The following is a 17,387-nucleotide window of genomic DNA, read 5'->3' as shown; positions in this document are numbered from 1 at the left end:
GTCAGGCTCAATTTCACTCCGGCTCTTCTAGATTGAGTCAGAAAAAGTTCTGAGGTCAGTTTAATTGAGAGACTCTAAGAGGAAACAAGGAGTCCAGGCTAACTGATGGAGTTTCTCTACACACACACAAGCACACACACGCCCAGTGTTTGTCCATTCACGGAATGCAATGAAGCTGCCTTCTCTGACACAACTCAGCTTTAATAATTAATCCGTTACCTCTCTGCTACCTGCAAAGTCCTCTACTTTCACTCCCTTTGTTCCTATTCTCTCCTTATATCCTTGTTGGACTTCCCCCACTGTCCTCTTATGCCCACAATCCAGATTTGATTCTTTCTTCTGTTGTCCTGCTTTTTTTTTTTCAGCAAATTCTTCCTCGTAAGACAATTCACTCTTCCTACCTTGACTTTTGCCTGCACTTTCAAGCATTGTGTAAAAACTGGGAATACAGCAGAGAAACACTCTTTCTGATGTCCTCAAGAAAACTCCTCGAGCTATTGTATTTATATTGTATGAGACTGGAATCCCCAAACTCTTTTCTTTCTGTCTCTCTCTTCTTGACTTTGTAGCACAATCTCTGATCAGTGACCTGCGAGCAGAGAAGATCGAGCAGAAGGGTATAACCTTGGTGTGGAGGGAGCCTTCTTACCCAAACAGCAGCCGCACTGAATATGAGGTCAAATACTATGAGAAGGTAAATCCACTGGTACAATCTGTCTACATCATTGTTTTTCACTGATGTTTTTCTGCTACATCTCTAACCTTCATTTGTCATGTTTGTTCTTGATATAAATTGTGTAAAAAAAAAAAAAAAGTCCAGCAACCAAATGGAGGGAAGCAACAAAGAAATATATAAGGAGGAGAGAGGGAGGCAAGGTGGAGGGTGGGAGTGTGGCCTCGACCAACTGCCACTTTGCTCGTTTGAAACCCATGATGTCTCTTTCTCATGAGCGTGCCAAATTCTCTGGGCTGGCAAAGCAGAGAAAGGGGAGGTAGCCTTGTCTCATAAGGGGCAAGATTCCAGATCAGCCCATCTGAGCTTTCCTTTTCTCAAAGGCAGAGCAGGATACCCAGGGCTCGGTTTACACATGTAGCCATTTCTATCCACTGGGGGACCATAGACAGGCTGGGGGAATCTCCCAAGAGAAAAAAAATTGTCAAAATCACAGTAGCAGAGACCGAACAAGTGTCCCGTATAATGATGCAACTCGATAGTGTCTTTCATTAGATCCTCCCTTAACCTGCTTTCACAGTCTGAGGTAGAAGTCTTTAGGACGAGTAAACTGAACTTCTTGTGTAACATTGATGGTGGGTCCCTTTTAATGATTTAAAAAAAAAATATATTATTATATATTATTTTTCTTTATGGAATATGTTTCTGTATAAAGCATTTTTTTCTAAACTCTTAAATATTAAAATAAGAATCGAAACTAAAAATCCAGTATTATTTGAGTTTCAGTTGGTAAACCAAGCTAACAGTCGTGATGAAACATGTAAAGAGAATAGAAACTTAAAACAAGGGTAACTAGGAGTAGTGATATACTGACCGCTGTTGTGTTGTGTTTCTTTGGATATTGGGTATTTTTACAACCCTTTCCTAACCCTTTTGTAAGATTCCATTAGATATTATTTTTGTATAACCCTGAGTCCATGTTACTGACACATTTTCTTTTGTTCTCATGGATAACCAGTGTAATTTTACCTGCCTTATCACACTCATTTACTATAGCACTTAGTCAGATTGTGACAAATCAGTATTCACAGTAAATCTGTCATGCACGTAAATCACAGCTGTCATGCTTACCCTTCTCCATTTTCATAGGCTGCATTTTTCTAGCAATGCAAGGTCTTTGTATTTGGCTGTGTCACACTCAAACCCATTTTTACACCTCCTTCTCTTCTCTATGTTTCGCCATATTTAATAAAGCCTTGCTCCTCACTGTTCTCCCACGGCTTTAGAAGAAAAAAAGATTCAGAGGAGGGGTGGGTGAGGAAAGACTTGAGGAAAGAGAGGCGATAACAAGAGGAATACAGCAGAGCGTTTTGAAAGAATGAGGTGCCTGTGTGATAACTGAGGGAGAGAAAAGGTTAGAGAGGGTATTAGGGACAGAAGAGGGGAAGATGATTTGGTGGAACGATGCTTGTAAGAGCACAGTGATAAAAAGAAAAGAAATGAAGGTGCTTTGTAATGCTAGATGCAGAAGAAAAGTAGAATGAGGGAGGCAGATGAATGGAGGGAAAATAAAGGATAGATGGCGAATAACTAAGAGTGAGACAGGAAAATTGGTGACAGGCCACAAACTGAAAAGGCAATACAACTACACTGCAGTAATAAGCCTATTAAAGTATGAAATATGGCTTTGCTTAGTCAGTATATAGCCTTTTCCTTCTATTTTTGTATCAAGATGCAACTTAACAGTATTAACCCACATATTGCTGTATGTGTATGTAAAAATCTGTTTAATCTGGATCACGACAAATAAGACACAGTGATGACATTAATGACCAACAACGGAGAGACTAATAATGATTAATTCACAGTTTATTCATAACCTGGTATTACAAAATGTCATCTGTGACCAATCTTTTCTGGGGGCTCTGTGTTTTCCTCTCCATCCTCCCATGTCCATTTCTTCTCTGTGTTACATACTATATTAGCTCATTCCACAGGAGTCACTCATTATACAGTAGCTGCCATTCTCCTTCTCAGTTCATATTTCATTTTGCCTGCGTCCCTCTCTCTGACGTTCATTCTGCTTTATCCCCTCTTTGTGCAATGCCATTCTTGGACTTAAAAAGCAATAAAGATCATGCCAGTAACATTGTGCACACTCAAAAAACGTACTCTTTCACTTACTTTACCGTAACTATTAAATCTGATTTATCATAAAAGCTGTAATAGAAGCTCAACCTAGAGTGGAGTGATCATGTTGACATGCAGAGGCATGACGTGCAAATACAATAACGACAATATTTTGAAACGAGGTGGGAAAGGTAACGCATGCAAAAACAAACATATCAGACAACAAGTGGAGTGATTATGTTAATGTGTCAACTACTCACTGCCCCCATTGTGTCCACTTGTGTGAGTGAGTCATGCTTACAGAAAACAATGAGGAACATCTTTGATTTGTTTTCTAAAGACCTCTCTAATGAATAGAGCCGTGCTTTTATTACCAAGGTTTTTCAAAATTTACTTCCAAGGCAAAGAGTGATGCTCATTGAAAGCAGTTTAAAGAAGTCTGACTTCTCAGCTTGTCTGAAAACTTTGTCTGACTCTTTGAAACACTGTTCCACTGTCTCAGTATGTGAAACAAAGCCCTTGATTTGGTTACAAAATCGTCTCGCACGTCTCCTGGCATTACAAACTGCGCCATGAAAATGAACAAGGCATCTCACAAATGGATTCCACCTACTCGTCGCACTCCTCCTTTGTTTTCTCCATGTCTCACTTCACTTTCTGTCTCCGCAGGAACAAAAGGATCAGAGTTATTCTACTGTGAAGACCGCCGCCACACGGATCAGTGTCAACAACCTCAAACCTGGCACCACATATGTCTTCCTCATCCGCCCTTTCTCTACACCGGCCCCCTCCTCATCCCTGTCCTCCTCCCCTCTGTCATCATCCTCTGCCTCCTCATCCTCCTCTGCTTCTTCCTCTTCTTCATCGTCGTCCTCTCCACCTCCCATCGACTACGGAGCGTACAGCACTCCCCTGGAGCTACAGACACTTGGCGAGTGTGAGTAGCTGTTTTACGCCACCTCCTCCCCCCTTCTCCTCCTCACTTTTTCTTCACTCCCTCTTCTCAGCACCGCCAGGCAGATTGGGATAGGGGGTTTGTGTAGGCACCTGTTCAGCCCACACAATTAACCGTGCGGCTAGAGTGAGAGAGAAATGGGGAGAGAATGGGAAGGGACTGTGTCTGAGATTATGTGTGAAGATGTAAAATTTTAATAGTAAACTGTGAAATGTTTCTCCTTTTGTAAGTTGATACCAGGTCTCTTGTGTCATCTCATGAAACCTTTTGTTTACCCAGGAAAGAGATTTGTTGAGCATTTAAAGTCTATTTCACCCGAGCTGTGTCCCGCACAACAATCTTCTACTTTTTGCCAAAGACCAGTTTGACAGATTATGTACTGCTTTATGTATTACTTCTTTGTTTTGCTTTAGGGTGAGGGCTCATAGTTGCATAATGACTTTTTGGGGATAAAGCATATTCAGTTTGCTTCATTTGCCTTAGGCTAGATCAAAAGTAAAATGAGTGATGACCTGACACACTTACAAAGCAGCAAAACAGAAAGCTCTAGTGGCCATGTACGAAACGCAGGCATGCACAGCATCAACCTCAACCCAAATATTTATCTGTGAAGTGAATAATGCAGAGATTATAAGTATTTGTAGGTTGATTGTTAGCAAACAACGGGCGGGTGTACAGCTTCAACACAAAGGGGGAAAATTCCTGTTCTTTAGGGTTTACATTGTGGTGCTGAAGATTAATTTTCAGTTTTGTGAAGATAACTAATAGCTACGGCATGCTGTGCTGTGCTGTGTCTCAGGATAGTAAATATTGCAGATCTGTTGAGGATCAAAGTTACTTTTTTAATCTTGGTAACAGCAGATGGCAAAACCTTTACTGTGTTCAATTATTGTACAAGTGATTGCAAGGTCATTAGCAACCTCAACTTTTAAACCAACATGGATGAGAAGTCTTTATATTGCTTATAAAAAGTGGAAATGTGAAAATCTACAAGTCTGACAACTGTCAAACTTGCCAAACTACCATCTGTGAATGAAGTTAATGTAACGTGATTGACAGTATACTGTGTATTGCTGAAACACATATCACATCATGTGTCATATAATTTGTGTTCCCTTGAGTCACGTCAGTGTATGAAAACACTTTCAAACTATGTAATATAGAAGGTTCAACTATAATATTAATAATGTAGAAGAGGTCTTGGCTTTTCGAAAATAGAAAAACATCAGTTTTCCCTCCACTCCAATCAACTTCCTGTTAAATGAATTTGGCCCTACAGGTCCATGCCTTATTATTTGATCTCATTTACGGTTCTTGTTCACATCTAATATACAGTAATTGAATGTACAGAATGTGCACTGCATGCTGCTATGTTAAATTGTGTTTTTATAGAATAATAGCGAGTTTGTGTAGTTCTTTGCCCAGCTATTTGTTGCACACCCGTTTCAGCTAAGGTTTTTGTTCATATGTGCAATGACCAAGTGTTTTGTCATTTCCAGTGGCACTGGCGTCCAGTGAACAGAGTCCAGTGGTGATATTTGTTGTTGTGTCCGTGGCCGCCTTGATCATGCTGCTCTCCATGGGAGTTGGCCTGCTCATCTGGAGAAGGTAGATATGGATAAACAGTTGTAAAATCATGCATTATCCCTTATTATATATCTTACATTATCCCTATGGCTCATTCTGTCATTCTGTGATTTTAATACCCTCTGCATGTTACACAAACACACACTGACATGCACATGTGTACAAACACTCATAGACTCAATCACATATTCAGTCAACTGTCACACAATATTCTGTTTAATCCAGATTACAGTAATCCAGTGACAAGAGGAGTTCCCTCTGTGAAAGGAATGTGCTGCAGCGGCAAGAGAATGGCTAAAATTACACGATAACCAATTAGTATCATCATTCTTTATGCAACATGAAGAAGTCAGACTGATAATGATGCTGTCTGTGTTGAGGGTAAAATGTCGGCAGGGTCAAAATCTTCTCTGATCGTTTTCTTGGCTAGGAGTTCATAGTTCTTTGCTATCTAATTAGTTTTTACATAGAGAACTGGGAATTGTGAAGCAGCAAAGAAGATGAGGGAGAGGTTAAAGCGGTGTCGCTTGTATAACAGCTGCCATATGGTTTACTCAGACCCATAGTCACCACTTAAGAGAGGTAAAAACTCTTTGTGCTTTTCACAATAGACTGGCCAGTCCAAATTCCTATTTTGACTACATTTTGAAAACAAGATCCAAATTAGAGGAGAGACCGCTAAGGTATTTAACTTAAAATGAATTGCAGGTTATAACAGCTTTCTTCTCTATTACTGTGACCTTTCAGCACACTGCTGCAGCATTATTAAATAAAGTTTTTTTTCAATATGGGAAAGTTTTGTGGTGACCATTGAGACTGCAGCAAACAATGTAAGAAGCTTTATTTCTATTTAAAGGGGCAGCCTGGTACAATTCAGTTTTGGAACATTTGAGAATTAAAGGGCATGGCTTGTAATGACAAGTGTAAAATTAGGTCAAGCAAGCCAGTACATGTTGTGATAGCATACTTTTTAATGTAAACTATGACCGATTATTATTATTATAATAAATTATAATAATAATAATAAGATTAAGATTATTATTATTATAATAAATAATAATAATAATAATAATAATAATAATAATAATAATAATAATAATAATAACAACAAAAACTTTATTCAGGACACAAATGGAAGGTCCATAGTACATTTAAAAATTACAATATTTACAAATATATAGCATAAATATACAGTACAATTCATATAAATGAACCTGAAGATACAAGCCTAATATTCTACATGAGTTTTGTAGTCTCAGGTAATTATTAGACATTGCTACACGTTTTCCAGCAATTACAGCATAGTTGCTAGAGTGGTACCTCTGAATGGACTAAAGAGTGATGCAACTATATAAGAGACAACCAACAGAGTTTTGACTGGTTAAAAAAAATATTTTTCTGATTTAAATTCAGCTCTGTGTTCAGATGAACAAACACCATTCATTCATCCCTCTGTGCTGCCAATGGACGGAGCTCCCCCGTGATGCAGATCAGCAAAGGTCTGCCGAGATGATGATGATGATGATGAAATACTGGCACCGGATGGAAGCCATGCAACGTTCATCTAAACAAGCACAAAGTTGACACAAAGCTGGTTTTAAATAGGCAAGGTTCCCCTTTAAGAGAGTATTGCACCCAATAGGCCAGCACTTATTAAAGTTAAATAGCCACATGAAATATGACTCGTTTCGGTTGGTAGCATTAGCTGTGAGGACATTTGATTAGAGAAACTTACCAATGTTTGACTACGTCAAAAGTTTGTGTTTGGTGCTGAAATGCAAATCAGTGCCGACAGTGGTCCTATATGATACTCAAGACAATATAGACTAAACTTTGATAAAAATTGAAATTGTCTTGTTTATTGCACTGAGTATATCTTGCCGGATACTTGCATGTTTTATTCAGCTGAGCAGATGAAGGGGGCAAGAGTGCATTCCTGCTTGTCGTTCCAACCACTTTGCTCTTTGACTCCTGCCCAATTCTATATTCTGCCAGCTCGCCTCACACACTCCCACACACATACACACACACTCACACAATTTATAGTGTACACTCCATCACAAATGCAAGCCCATAGGTAGGGGGCCCCTATTCACTCCCACACAGTTACACACATGACCAGAAAACATTGGGGGTTTTGTTTTTTAATATCATTTGGCTGGCATTAAGAGATTTGTCCAGGGAGATTTTCAAATATAATAAAACAAAATAATAGTTTGTGTGTATTCTATTGTTCTGTCCTCCACACACACACACACACACACACACACACACACACACACGCTGTTCTACATAGGTGCCACCTCTCATGAAAAGCAAAGCAGGCCTATTCCACTTCTACCTGTTTAAAGACGGGACTGTGACATATAGAGATCAACAGACTCAAGATAGACACACACAGTCCAATGATGGAGTCAACCGGGTGCAGAAATGGGTTTTATTCACTTCCTGCAGCACCATTCAAATTGGTGCTGTCAGTTAAAACATCTATAAAGGAATATACAGGAATAGATGTACATGCAGTACGCAGCCGCATAAAGACAACATCACTTCAGTAGAAAAACACAGAATTTACAAAAATGTGCTTACTCTCAGTGAGCAGAAGGGTATGCATCTTCATCATCAACACTACACTGCTGCTTTGAGGGAAGGCAGTGTCATCCCCTCGCATGCAGTCTAGTAATACATAGTAATGCTTATCTTTCTCTCCTTTATGTTCATCAATGCATTCATTGCAAGTGGACTCCATTGTTCATCGCTGCTGGACCATTCACTTGCTCTTCATGTTTTGCATAGAGACAAAGAGGGGAATGGCTTGATGCCTCAATTACCATGCTCTTGCAAAGACAGCCAGCTCCCGGTTACAGCTGGTGGGGTCTCGGTTACATCGATCTGCCTGCTCACACAGACACATGCAAATGAGTTCCACTGCACACACGTGAAGGCACGGACACAGGCGGTCACAGCGTTTGAGGCATGCATTTGCATTTATGGAAACCCACAATATCAGAAAAGCTGGCTCTCACTTTTAATTTAAGCACTGTATGTGTCAGCAGGTTGGCTGTGCCTCTATGTAGTATAAAATACACCAGCAGCTTATTTTCCTCTTGTTTTACAGTATATGTAAAGGTATGTGATAGAGAGATGCAGGACTGTCGTATTTTCCAGTATTAGGGCTGGTTGATGATTTGGAGCGGTAGTGTTTTTAGATTGACTGTGTCAAATAGTGCAACCGGGCTACGTACTGACTTCTGATCTTGTTTGGTGATATCATGTCCTTTATTTAGGTCTTACAACTGTAACAGTGGACAAGGTGAAAGTAATTGAGAAATAGATGTCCAGACCTTTACACAGCACTATTTTCAGCCTTCTAAAGAAAATACAAACGTATTAAAGCACACTTTTTAGTGAACCCACAGCCAAAACATCCAGTGCAGCATTCCCTATATTGCATATGCTGTATTATATTGAATACTATGTTGTCTTGTTGAAGTGCTCTCTGCTAGTGTCCTCAGTAAGAGTCAAAACCTTATTCAGAATTCTTATTCTAATGTGACAAAAGGGAATAAGTACTTTGTGTGTACTTTATCCTCTCTTTAATTCTTTAATACCTTATCTTGACACTTGATATCATCACACACACACACACACACACACACACACACACACACACACACACAGTCCATTGGATAGAGCTAGAGTTCCAGGGCTTTGCCCAAACATTTTCCAGGAAGCCCAGGCTTGACTGATCAGTTCGATGGGGATTGTTTTACCCTTCAATGGCCACACCAGCTTACATGTGTGTGTCTTCTGATGTAGTGCGTGTGTGTGTACTGTATGTGTTTGTATCATAAGCAAGTAACAAGTTATTAGCAGTGGGAGATGGAGAAAAGAACAAGAAGAAAGGAAAAAACGGGAAGTAAAGCAGAGGGTCATTTCTTAGGGCCATTGACTCTTGGCAACACAGTGACAAAAAGTAGGATTTGAAGGGGAAAAAATGGGATGAGGGAGAGGTGGGCAGGCCAAGAGAAAGGTCTTAAGCACTGTGCTGTACTTTACTGTGTGTCTCGTACAGATCAGTGCTTTCATGTTTCAGAAAGCCTCCAACCAGCAGACAGGAACATCTTCCATTTTAAATGTGAAAGCTGCAATTCCAAGGGGCTCTGTATCAGTTTGGGAAATATGTTGCCACATTATTTTTAAGTATGGATCTGTAACTTATTCTATAAACTATCATGCCTTTACCTTTTGTTGTAGAAAAGGAAGACAATGCCTGAACAGGGATAACTCTAGTTTCAAGGAGCAGCTCCCAGCAATGGAAGAAAACAAAGGCTTTGAATTTTATGAATTCATACAAAAAGGCCTTCATGAAATTCCCTAATTTCCATGAATTTTGTCCTGCATACCTTTCTGCTGGCCTAATTCCTCTCTGCTTCACTTTCACCTGTCATCTCGGATTCTATTCCTGCTCTCTCACCTATTATACATATTATTTCCATAACTACACTTTATTTTAGAGCAGAACAGGCGAGTGGGCCCGTGCTTGAAATTTAAAATGAGCAAAACATTTGAACTTGACATTGAGATGCATAGTGTTTAAGTAGATAAGGCTAGTGCTAATTCTGTCAACCCAAATCACGATTTCAGGATATCAACACATCCTCGTATGCTCTAACCATCTAATAGACACTCTATAGCTACTGTCCTTTCCATATTTAGATACAGATTCACTTTTCCATTTTGTAATATCAGAGAGTACAGTTCATGGAATTCCAACAGATTCCATATTTTTCTTATCAACAAATTCTAAGAAAAGACCAAAACCATAATGTGACGGCAAAGTATCCTGTCTGTGTTGTCCATGCCTGATGTTATTCTTCTTTACCAAAGAGCTCCATTTGTTCAGTTTAACACATCAGTGTTCGTATCAAAATATAGAATCTATAGTTAATTTTGAGCACAAAATCTACAGTCCCAACAAATGTACTATTTATGTCCAGCTGTTTTAGGAAATTATTGAGCCTTTTTTTTTTAAATTAAAATAAATGGGTCCCATCCCCCATCCATTTTCCCCATCTTTATTGGAAGGAATGGGCTCAAGGCTGAGTGACACAGATATGCTAGGGTATGGAGAAAGTATAGACAGACGGTCTAATGCATTGCATTGGTCTTTTCATAAGATTTGTTGACGATTTCAACACGATTTGCCTTATCTTTTTAAGTTTTATATTACCATGCAGATAGTTGGAATGAAAATACTTAAATCTACCCTTTCCATCAATTACAATTATGCACTCAAAATGAAATGCATTTTCAAAAATCTTAACACATCAAAGACTAAAACTAAGATGACAATTCTTGTCAAAATTAACATTTAATGAGGCAGAACTGATGAACTGTCACAGAATTTGGCCAGAATCTTAATTTTTTTGGCATCCACACATTTATTTTTGCCATCTGGTTCTTCAGAAGTGTGATATTTAAAAATTAGTCCAGAATTCCAGTCAAAAGCATAACGTTGGAAAAAAATTAGTGAATAATAAAAAAAATGCAGGACATAGTTTAAAAAAAAGAATATAATATTTTATATAAATAATGTAGATATCAATAGTATTTGTGATCTATGAATATTTCATCGTTTTTGCATGTTTTCTTGGCAGCATCCATCATATCACAATGGTTAGAAGGAAAAAAGGAATCTATTAATCAAGCCAAAGTTATGTTCACTGACCATCTTTAAAGAGCCAGAATTGACATTGGGCATCCCCCCTCCCCTCCCTTGTTTTTTCCCAGCAGCGTCTGCTCGAGCTCCTCCAATGTAACTCCTGCTAGCGTGGTGCTGCTTTCGACCTCCTTCTCCACTCTTCCTCCTCCTCCTCCTCTTCTTTCTCCTCTTCCTCCCTTCACACAGCTGATGCCCAGGTACACTGGCATGCCTGCACTCCCCCCCTCCCCCCCAGATTTTCTCCTTTTTCATTTCCTCCCAGTTGGCCTGCCATCTCTTCTCTACTTCTGCACTTTTCTTCTTTCCAATCTTTCCGGATACCAAGAGAATGAGAATTTGTAAAAAACGTTTATCTTTTTTTGGCCCTTTTTTGTCAAGCTGTTTGGCCCAAGTCTATAATTCATTCTGCCACAAAATAAAATGAAACTGAAAATGTGATAGACAGTGTTACAGTTGAATTATACCCAAAGAAGAAGCCACCTTCCAAAAAGAAGTACTTTGCATCTGCTATTTAATTTTTGTCACATCTGTGACATTTCAAAAGAAGTAATGGAAATGGAATCAAGTCAGGCGACTTTGCGTTCATGCAGCCCTGCCAATTATTCTTTTTCTTCCATATTTCCTTTTTCCAAGGCTTAGTTGCCTCCTTGTCTCTTCACATCCTTCATATCACTAGACTTGTCCATAGATCTATAATTTGTGTACTTTTGCTTGCTGTTTTGCTCAGTGATTCCATCAACTCATCCTGGTGTATGTCCTATAACTGCAGTTTTACACCACTGCTTCTTTCATATCTAGCATCCATTCACTCCTCACTACCATTTTTCCTTACTCTCTCTACGTCTTCCCTTGTCCCTAATCATGTACTTTATTGAATTTTCAGTTTTCCTCTTCAACTATTTCTCTTCCTTGCATACCCTTCTGCTCAATTATCCCCTTATCCGTAACCTCCTATTTCCTTGTCACTTCCTCCGCTGCCTCTCCGTCTACCGACTTCCTCATTTTTTTTCTTAATGATTTATCACCAACTTTACCCTTATCCTCTTGTCATGTTAACCATTTTCTCCCTTACGTCTTTTCCCCCATTAGGTCTCTTGCATCTTGTTTCTCCTGGTAGCGCCATGCCCTTTGTCCTCATCTCTCTCCCTTTCCCCCTTTGCTCCCTTTCTGCTGTGCTCCCTTATCTATTCATTCTTGTCTCTTCTCCCCTGTCTGGTATCTCCTGCCCAAAGGATCTCTGCTGCATGTGTCTGCTGGTGTGTTTTGACAGACAAGGTCCTGACCTTGTCTCAGACCCTGCTGCTGCACAGGATGAGGGATGTGTCAGCCTCACCCTCTATCACATCTCCCCATGCAAACACTCACATGCAAAAAAAACCCCGCAATCCTGTAAAAGCATGCACGCAAGTGTTTGCGCGTGCATGTGCATAACCCCGTAAATGCATACTCACATGTGTATACACACAACGAAACCGGAACACACATGACTAAAACACACAGTGTGGGTCCGTCAGGCTCTCTGTGCTCTCTCTCCCTCTCAGCTGTGTGTGCGGTGTTCTGACATCCACATTAACACATAGCTCCCTGGGCAGATATTATATTTCACTCAAACACACAAATGCCCACACACACGTCCAGGTCTATAGACACATGCACTGACAACCTTACTCGTTGACTTTCCTAAGTACAGATTGTCCACCTCCAAAGTCATCAATCAGTCCCTGAAAACATGGTAACCAGCCACAAAATTTGTGTTCCACATTCAGTGGTTCTCATGATGCTTGGACCTATAAACCCATGCGCAAACATGTCTTAAACCACACAACATATAAACCAAAATGCTGCTAAGGGTGACAAAGAGTTTTTTTAGATTGTAGCTGTTAATGACCGTGTATATCCATATAAATCTGGGATGTATTTAGAATATATAAAATCAGCACTGTGTTTGTTGGAAGAACTTCTAATATACTAAAAACCTTCAATTCCTTGGCTGTATCTCTCTTGTCTTGTTTTACATCCATCTCTCTAATCCAAGTAAGCATGTTGCTGGCCTTTTTAGAATGTCTGTTCATCACTTGTTAATCTCCCACTTACTCTGTCTGTCTGTCTGTGTGCGCGTGCAAAAAGCCAAGGTTTCCTCTCAGCCGAAAAAAGACATCAGCAGTCAGATCATAGAGAGCTCTTTCGTCTTAGACCCCATGTGGTGGCAATTGATGAGACAGTGTGTGCACATGTGTGTAGAAAGAACCGTTGTCCCCCTGTGTGCATGTGTTCATCTTTTTCCATATAAACTCCATCCGGTTGAAACAACAATAGTGTGTCAATTTTCGGTCTAGTGGTGTGTATTTGGGACTTGCTCATCTAAATCAGGCAGGATTTCCACTTATTCACACTCTGATCCTTCTGCTGGTCATCAGTGCCATTGCATCAGGGGTCTTTCTGAATGCCTATCCGTATCTTTTCCATCTACACTGTCAATACTCTTGTCTTTGCTTTCTCTTATCTCATAGGTTTTGCACATTCCATATAATCTATGTTGTAAGATAAACAGCGTCTGATGCTTGTATTTGTTTGTGTCTGCCAATTGGGATAAAACACTGTCTGATGTCTTTCTTTGTTTCATGTTGCAGACAATGCGGCTACAGCAAAGCTTCTCAAGAGGGAGACGAGGAACTTTACTTCCAATGTAAGTGACAACGTTAACTCTCCGGACAGTATATTGTGTGTATGTGTGCGAGGGCGTGTGCGTGCGCGCGTTTGTTTAAAAATGTATTATTCGTCAAATACTTTGAACACATTTCAAAACATTGCAAAACTCAAGGGTATATCCTATGCTGATATAGAAATGATTTTACATGCCTTTGTTTCCTTTAGATTATTGTAATTCTTGTTTTACTTGCCTCAGTAAATCATGTGTGGATTGTTTATAATTGGTTCAGAATGCTGCTGCTTGGCTGCTGACAAAGTCAGGAAGGTCATGTCATATAACCCATACCCTGGCCTCATTGCACTGGCTGCCTGTTAGGATTAAGGATCCTGTTTAAGAATCTTCTAATTATTTACAGAGCCATCAACGGCCTACATTAGTGATCTGTTGCTCCCTTATGTTGTTAGCTGATCTTTGATGTCTTCAGATCAGGGCTTACTGGCCCTTCCCAGTTCTAAGCTGAAAACTAAAGGTGATAGAGCTTTTTGAACAGTTGCTCCAATACTGTGGAACGCTTTGCCTCATGTTTTAAAAGTGACTGTCCCTGCTAACATTTTTAAAAGAAGCTAAACATCTTTTTATACATATTTTTAGTCAGCCGTTTGTTTAACCACATTGTTGAATTTATTCCTAAGCATTTTATGCGTTTGTGTTTCACTGTAATTTATTGTGCTTTATTGTGCTTTTTATGATTATCGATTTATTATAATGTATTTATTTATTTTGCCCGTGAAGCACTTAGTGACTGTCTGTGATAAGTGCTTATAATAAACTTTATTTTTAAACTTTACTTAGTAGTAGTAGTAGTAGGAGTAATAGTACGATGTAGTGAAATTCAATCTCTGCATTTAACCCATCCTCAACATTAGGAGCAATAGACGGCCACACTCAGTGTCCGGGGAGCAATTTAGCATTGGGGGAAGAATCTGTCAATTAATGCTTCGTCTTTCCTAATCCATGTGATAGAATGTGTGTAATCACACACATATGTGCGTGCATTGCACATGCCTTTTGATGCGTTAAGCAGCACCACAGCATTAATTCTTAATTCTGATTGCATGCTTAGCCAACTCTGAGCACACTGACACACTCCATTAGGTGGTGTGTACGGGCTGAGTTTGATGACGAGAGATTGAAATCAGGAGGAGGGGAACGATAAAGAGCTGGAGACGGAGGGGAGGGAAGAAGGAGAAAGAGGGTAAAAGCTCCAGTACAATGCAGGCAGCAGTAAAGAGTGCTGAGAACAGACGTTAAATGTTGTTGTATATGTTGTTTTTTGGTTTTAAATGCTGCTTTTCTAAAACCCTTCTCAAAAAACTCCTAATAGGGTTTTTTGTTTGACAGGGACAGAATGGAAGTAGTTTGACATATCTCTTCCTGTTTGGGTGTAAGTGTGGATGTCAATGCTTTGCTAACGTGGTAGGTGTGTTTTTTTGTTTGTGTGTGTGTGTGTGTTTTGTGTGTGTGTGTGTGTGTGTGTGTGTGTGTGTGTGTGTGCGCGCTCAATTCCGTTGTTTAATTTCCCGGCATGCTGAGCCCTCTGGAGAGGTTTGGAGCACTATGCCTGATGAATAATGAGCTGAAGCCTTGCGTCTGGGAATTAAAGCTGCCCAAACAAAGACATGCCAGCATCTGACAAGCACGCAATACACATACACAACATTGTTTGGCCCGCTTTTCAAACATGGACACTCGCATAAATAGACAGAGACAGTTTTTTTTTATCCAACACATTCTCTTGAGTCCTATTCCTGTTCCGTGGCTGTGGAGTACAACATGCTCTGATGGCACTTCGGGTTTGCAGTGGAGTGTGTGGAGTAGTCAGTGTCTTTTAAGCCTGATTACATTTTTTTCTCTTCCCATCTGTTCGCCCCTAGACTCTTAAAAACACATTCCTCGACCATAGATTAGCACGGTAGGACAGGGTAAAAGAGAGAGTGAATAAATGAGTGTGTGATTAATAAAGTAGGAAAGAGTGAAGGGTGCAGTATGTGGGATAAGAGTCCGACCGTAAAGAGGTGAGTTGGCAGAGACCGAGAGACTCATCATGACTGACACTGCTCAGAACATTAGTTGTATGTTGGAGTATGTGACCTAGAAACATGCAATGGGGGGATGGATGGATAGAGGAACAGATCAAGACTCATCTGCATCTCCTTTAATAGACCACTCTTAGATATCATCCAGAGGGTGATAACATGTCAGAGAGAGACAGACACAGAAGGTGTCTGGAGAAATTACTGCTAGAAGATAATAAAGCCAGATGAAGAGTTTGTGGCCTTTTGTTTAGAATGAAAATATTTGGGGCTTGGCAAGCAAACTCTGTGGTCCACTAAAGATTAGGCAGCCAAGTGTGAATATGCTTCAGTTTCCCCTCAATCGCTCATGGCAGTGACAGTTAACCCTGAAACTAATCAGCAACAGAGCCAATGAAGCATGCACCGGTGTGTCATACGTGTATCTGAGCATTGCAGCTGTTTGCAGCTTGTTCATAAAATTGTTCATTTTATGAGGCATGTTAGCACCCCCTCATGTGCGCATTTGTGTTTGCGTGTTTGTGTGCGTGTGTGTGTGTGTGTGTGTGTGTGTGTGTGTGTGTGTGTGTGTGTGTGTGTACACAGTATGTACTGCACAGCAGGTTGTAAGCTGTACGTGTGTTTGAAAACCCTATTAGTCAGAAAAGAGCATTCGATCCTCCACTTAGCCCTGGCCTTGAAAAGAAAAGGTTTCATTTGCTTCATAATTGTGTGTATGTGTTTGTGTGTGTGTGCTAGTGCATGCATGTTTGTGGCTGTGTGTCTGTACACAACCATACCTGTGAGTGTGTTTGCACAAGCAAACGCGTGTGCGTGTGCGTGTGCGTGTGTGTGTGTGTGTGTGTGTGTGTGTGCGTGTGTTGGATCAATAAGCCGTTATGAGGCAGCCAGTTTAAGATCCCTCAAGGCGATCTAGAGCTGTAATCACATTTCAGAGCTTTGGCCCGGCTTTTTGGAAAACTACCAAGATTTTTGCCTGGTAGATTATCCTTAAAATGTGATAAGAAGGGTCAAAGGTCAATTAATTGAGAACAATAGTCCATTGGTTAATGGTGATTGGTTATCTGCTGGCCTATTTATTTGCTAGTATTTATTGTTCGGTAAATACATTTGGCAGTTGATGGAAAAAAAACACTTACTGAAACCAGGTAGTGCTTTTGTTTGTTGTGTACAGTCAAACAGTTGGGGTCAATATTACTTGCTGTTTTAAATGTCAGCTGGAATGTGCAACTGTTGTGTCTCATTAGTGTCACGGAAGAGATTTTCTAGAGGTCCTTAAAAGAAATTAGTCATGATGATCATTAATAATAACCTTCTTTTCTTTGCAGATTGCAAAGGGCAACATGAAATAATTTATGTGATTTGCATTTAGACTCTATTCTATTTTAACTGCTATTAAACCTAAAATACATCGCCTTTATACTTATTAGGTTGTTTATTTAATCTCACACATTATGGATAGAGGACAACCCTGTCCATCCATCTATCCATCTTCGACCGCTTATCGGGTCGCGGGGGCAGCAGCTCCAGCAGGGGACCCCAAACTTCCCTTTCCCGAGCCACATCAACCAGCT

The 17,387-nt window shown here is 40.0% G+C and overlaps 1 protein-coding gene across 1 annotated transcript in view; it reads left to right on the top strand.

Moving 5' to 3' along the window:
- Nucleotides 1-17,387, top strand: part of LOC117956788 (ephrin type-A receptor 7-like) — a 134,350-nt gene that overhangs the window by 104,149 nt on the left and 12,814 nt on the right. The window contains exons 6-9 of the mRNA XM_034892044.1: nucleotides 570-694; nucleotides 3,473-3,740; nucleotides 5,258-5,366; nucleotides 13,701-13,756. Of these exons, the coding sequence (XP_034747935.1) occupies nucleotides 570-694; nucleotides 3,473-3,740; nucleotides 5,258-5,366; nucleotides 13,701-13,756 (558 nt within the window). The remainder of the gene's footprint in view (nucleotides 1-569; nucleotides 695-3,472; nucleotides 3,741-5,257; nucleotides 5,367-13,700; nucleotides 13,757-17,387) is intronic.

Source organism: Etheostoma cragini, chromosome 14 (assembly GCF_013103735.1).
Source record: "Etheostoma cragini isolate CJK2018 chromosome 14, CSU_Ecrag_1.0, whole genome shotgun sequence".
Lineage (NCBI taxonomy): Eukaryota > Metazoa > Chordata > Actinopteri > Perciformes > Percidae > Etheostoma > Etheostoma cragini.
The sequence above is the reverse complement of the archived record's forward strand: the minus strand, read 5'-3'. Positions and strand labels throughout refer to the sequence as shown.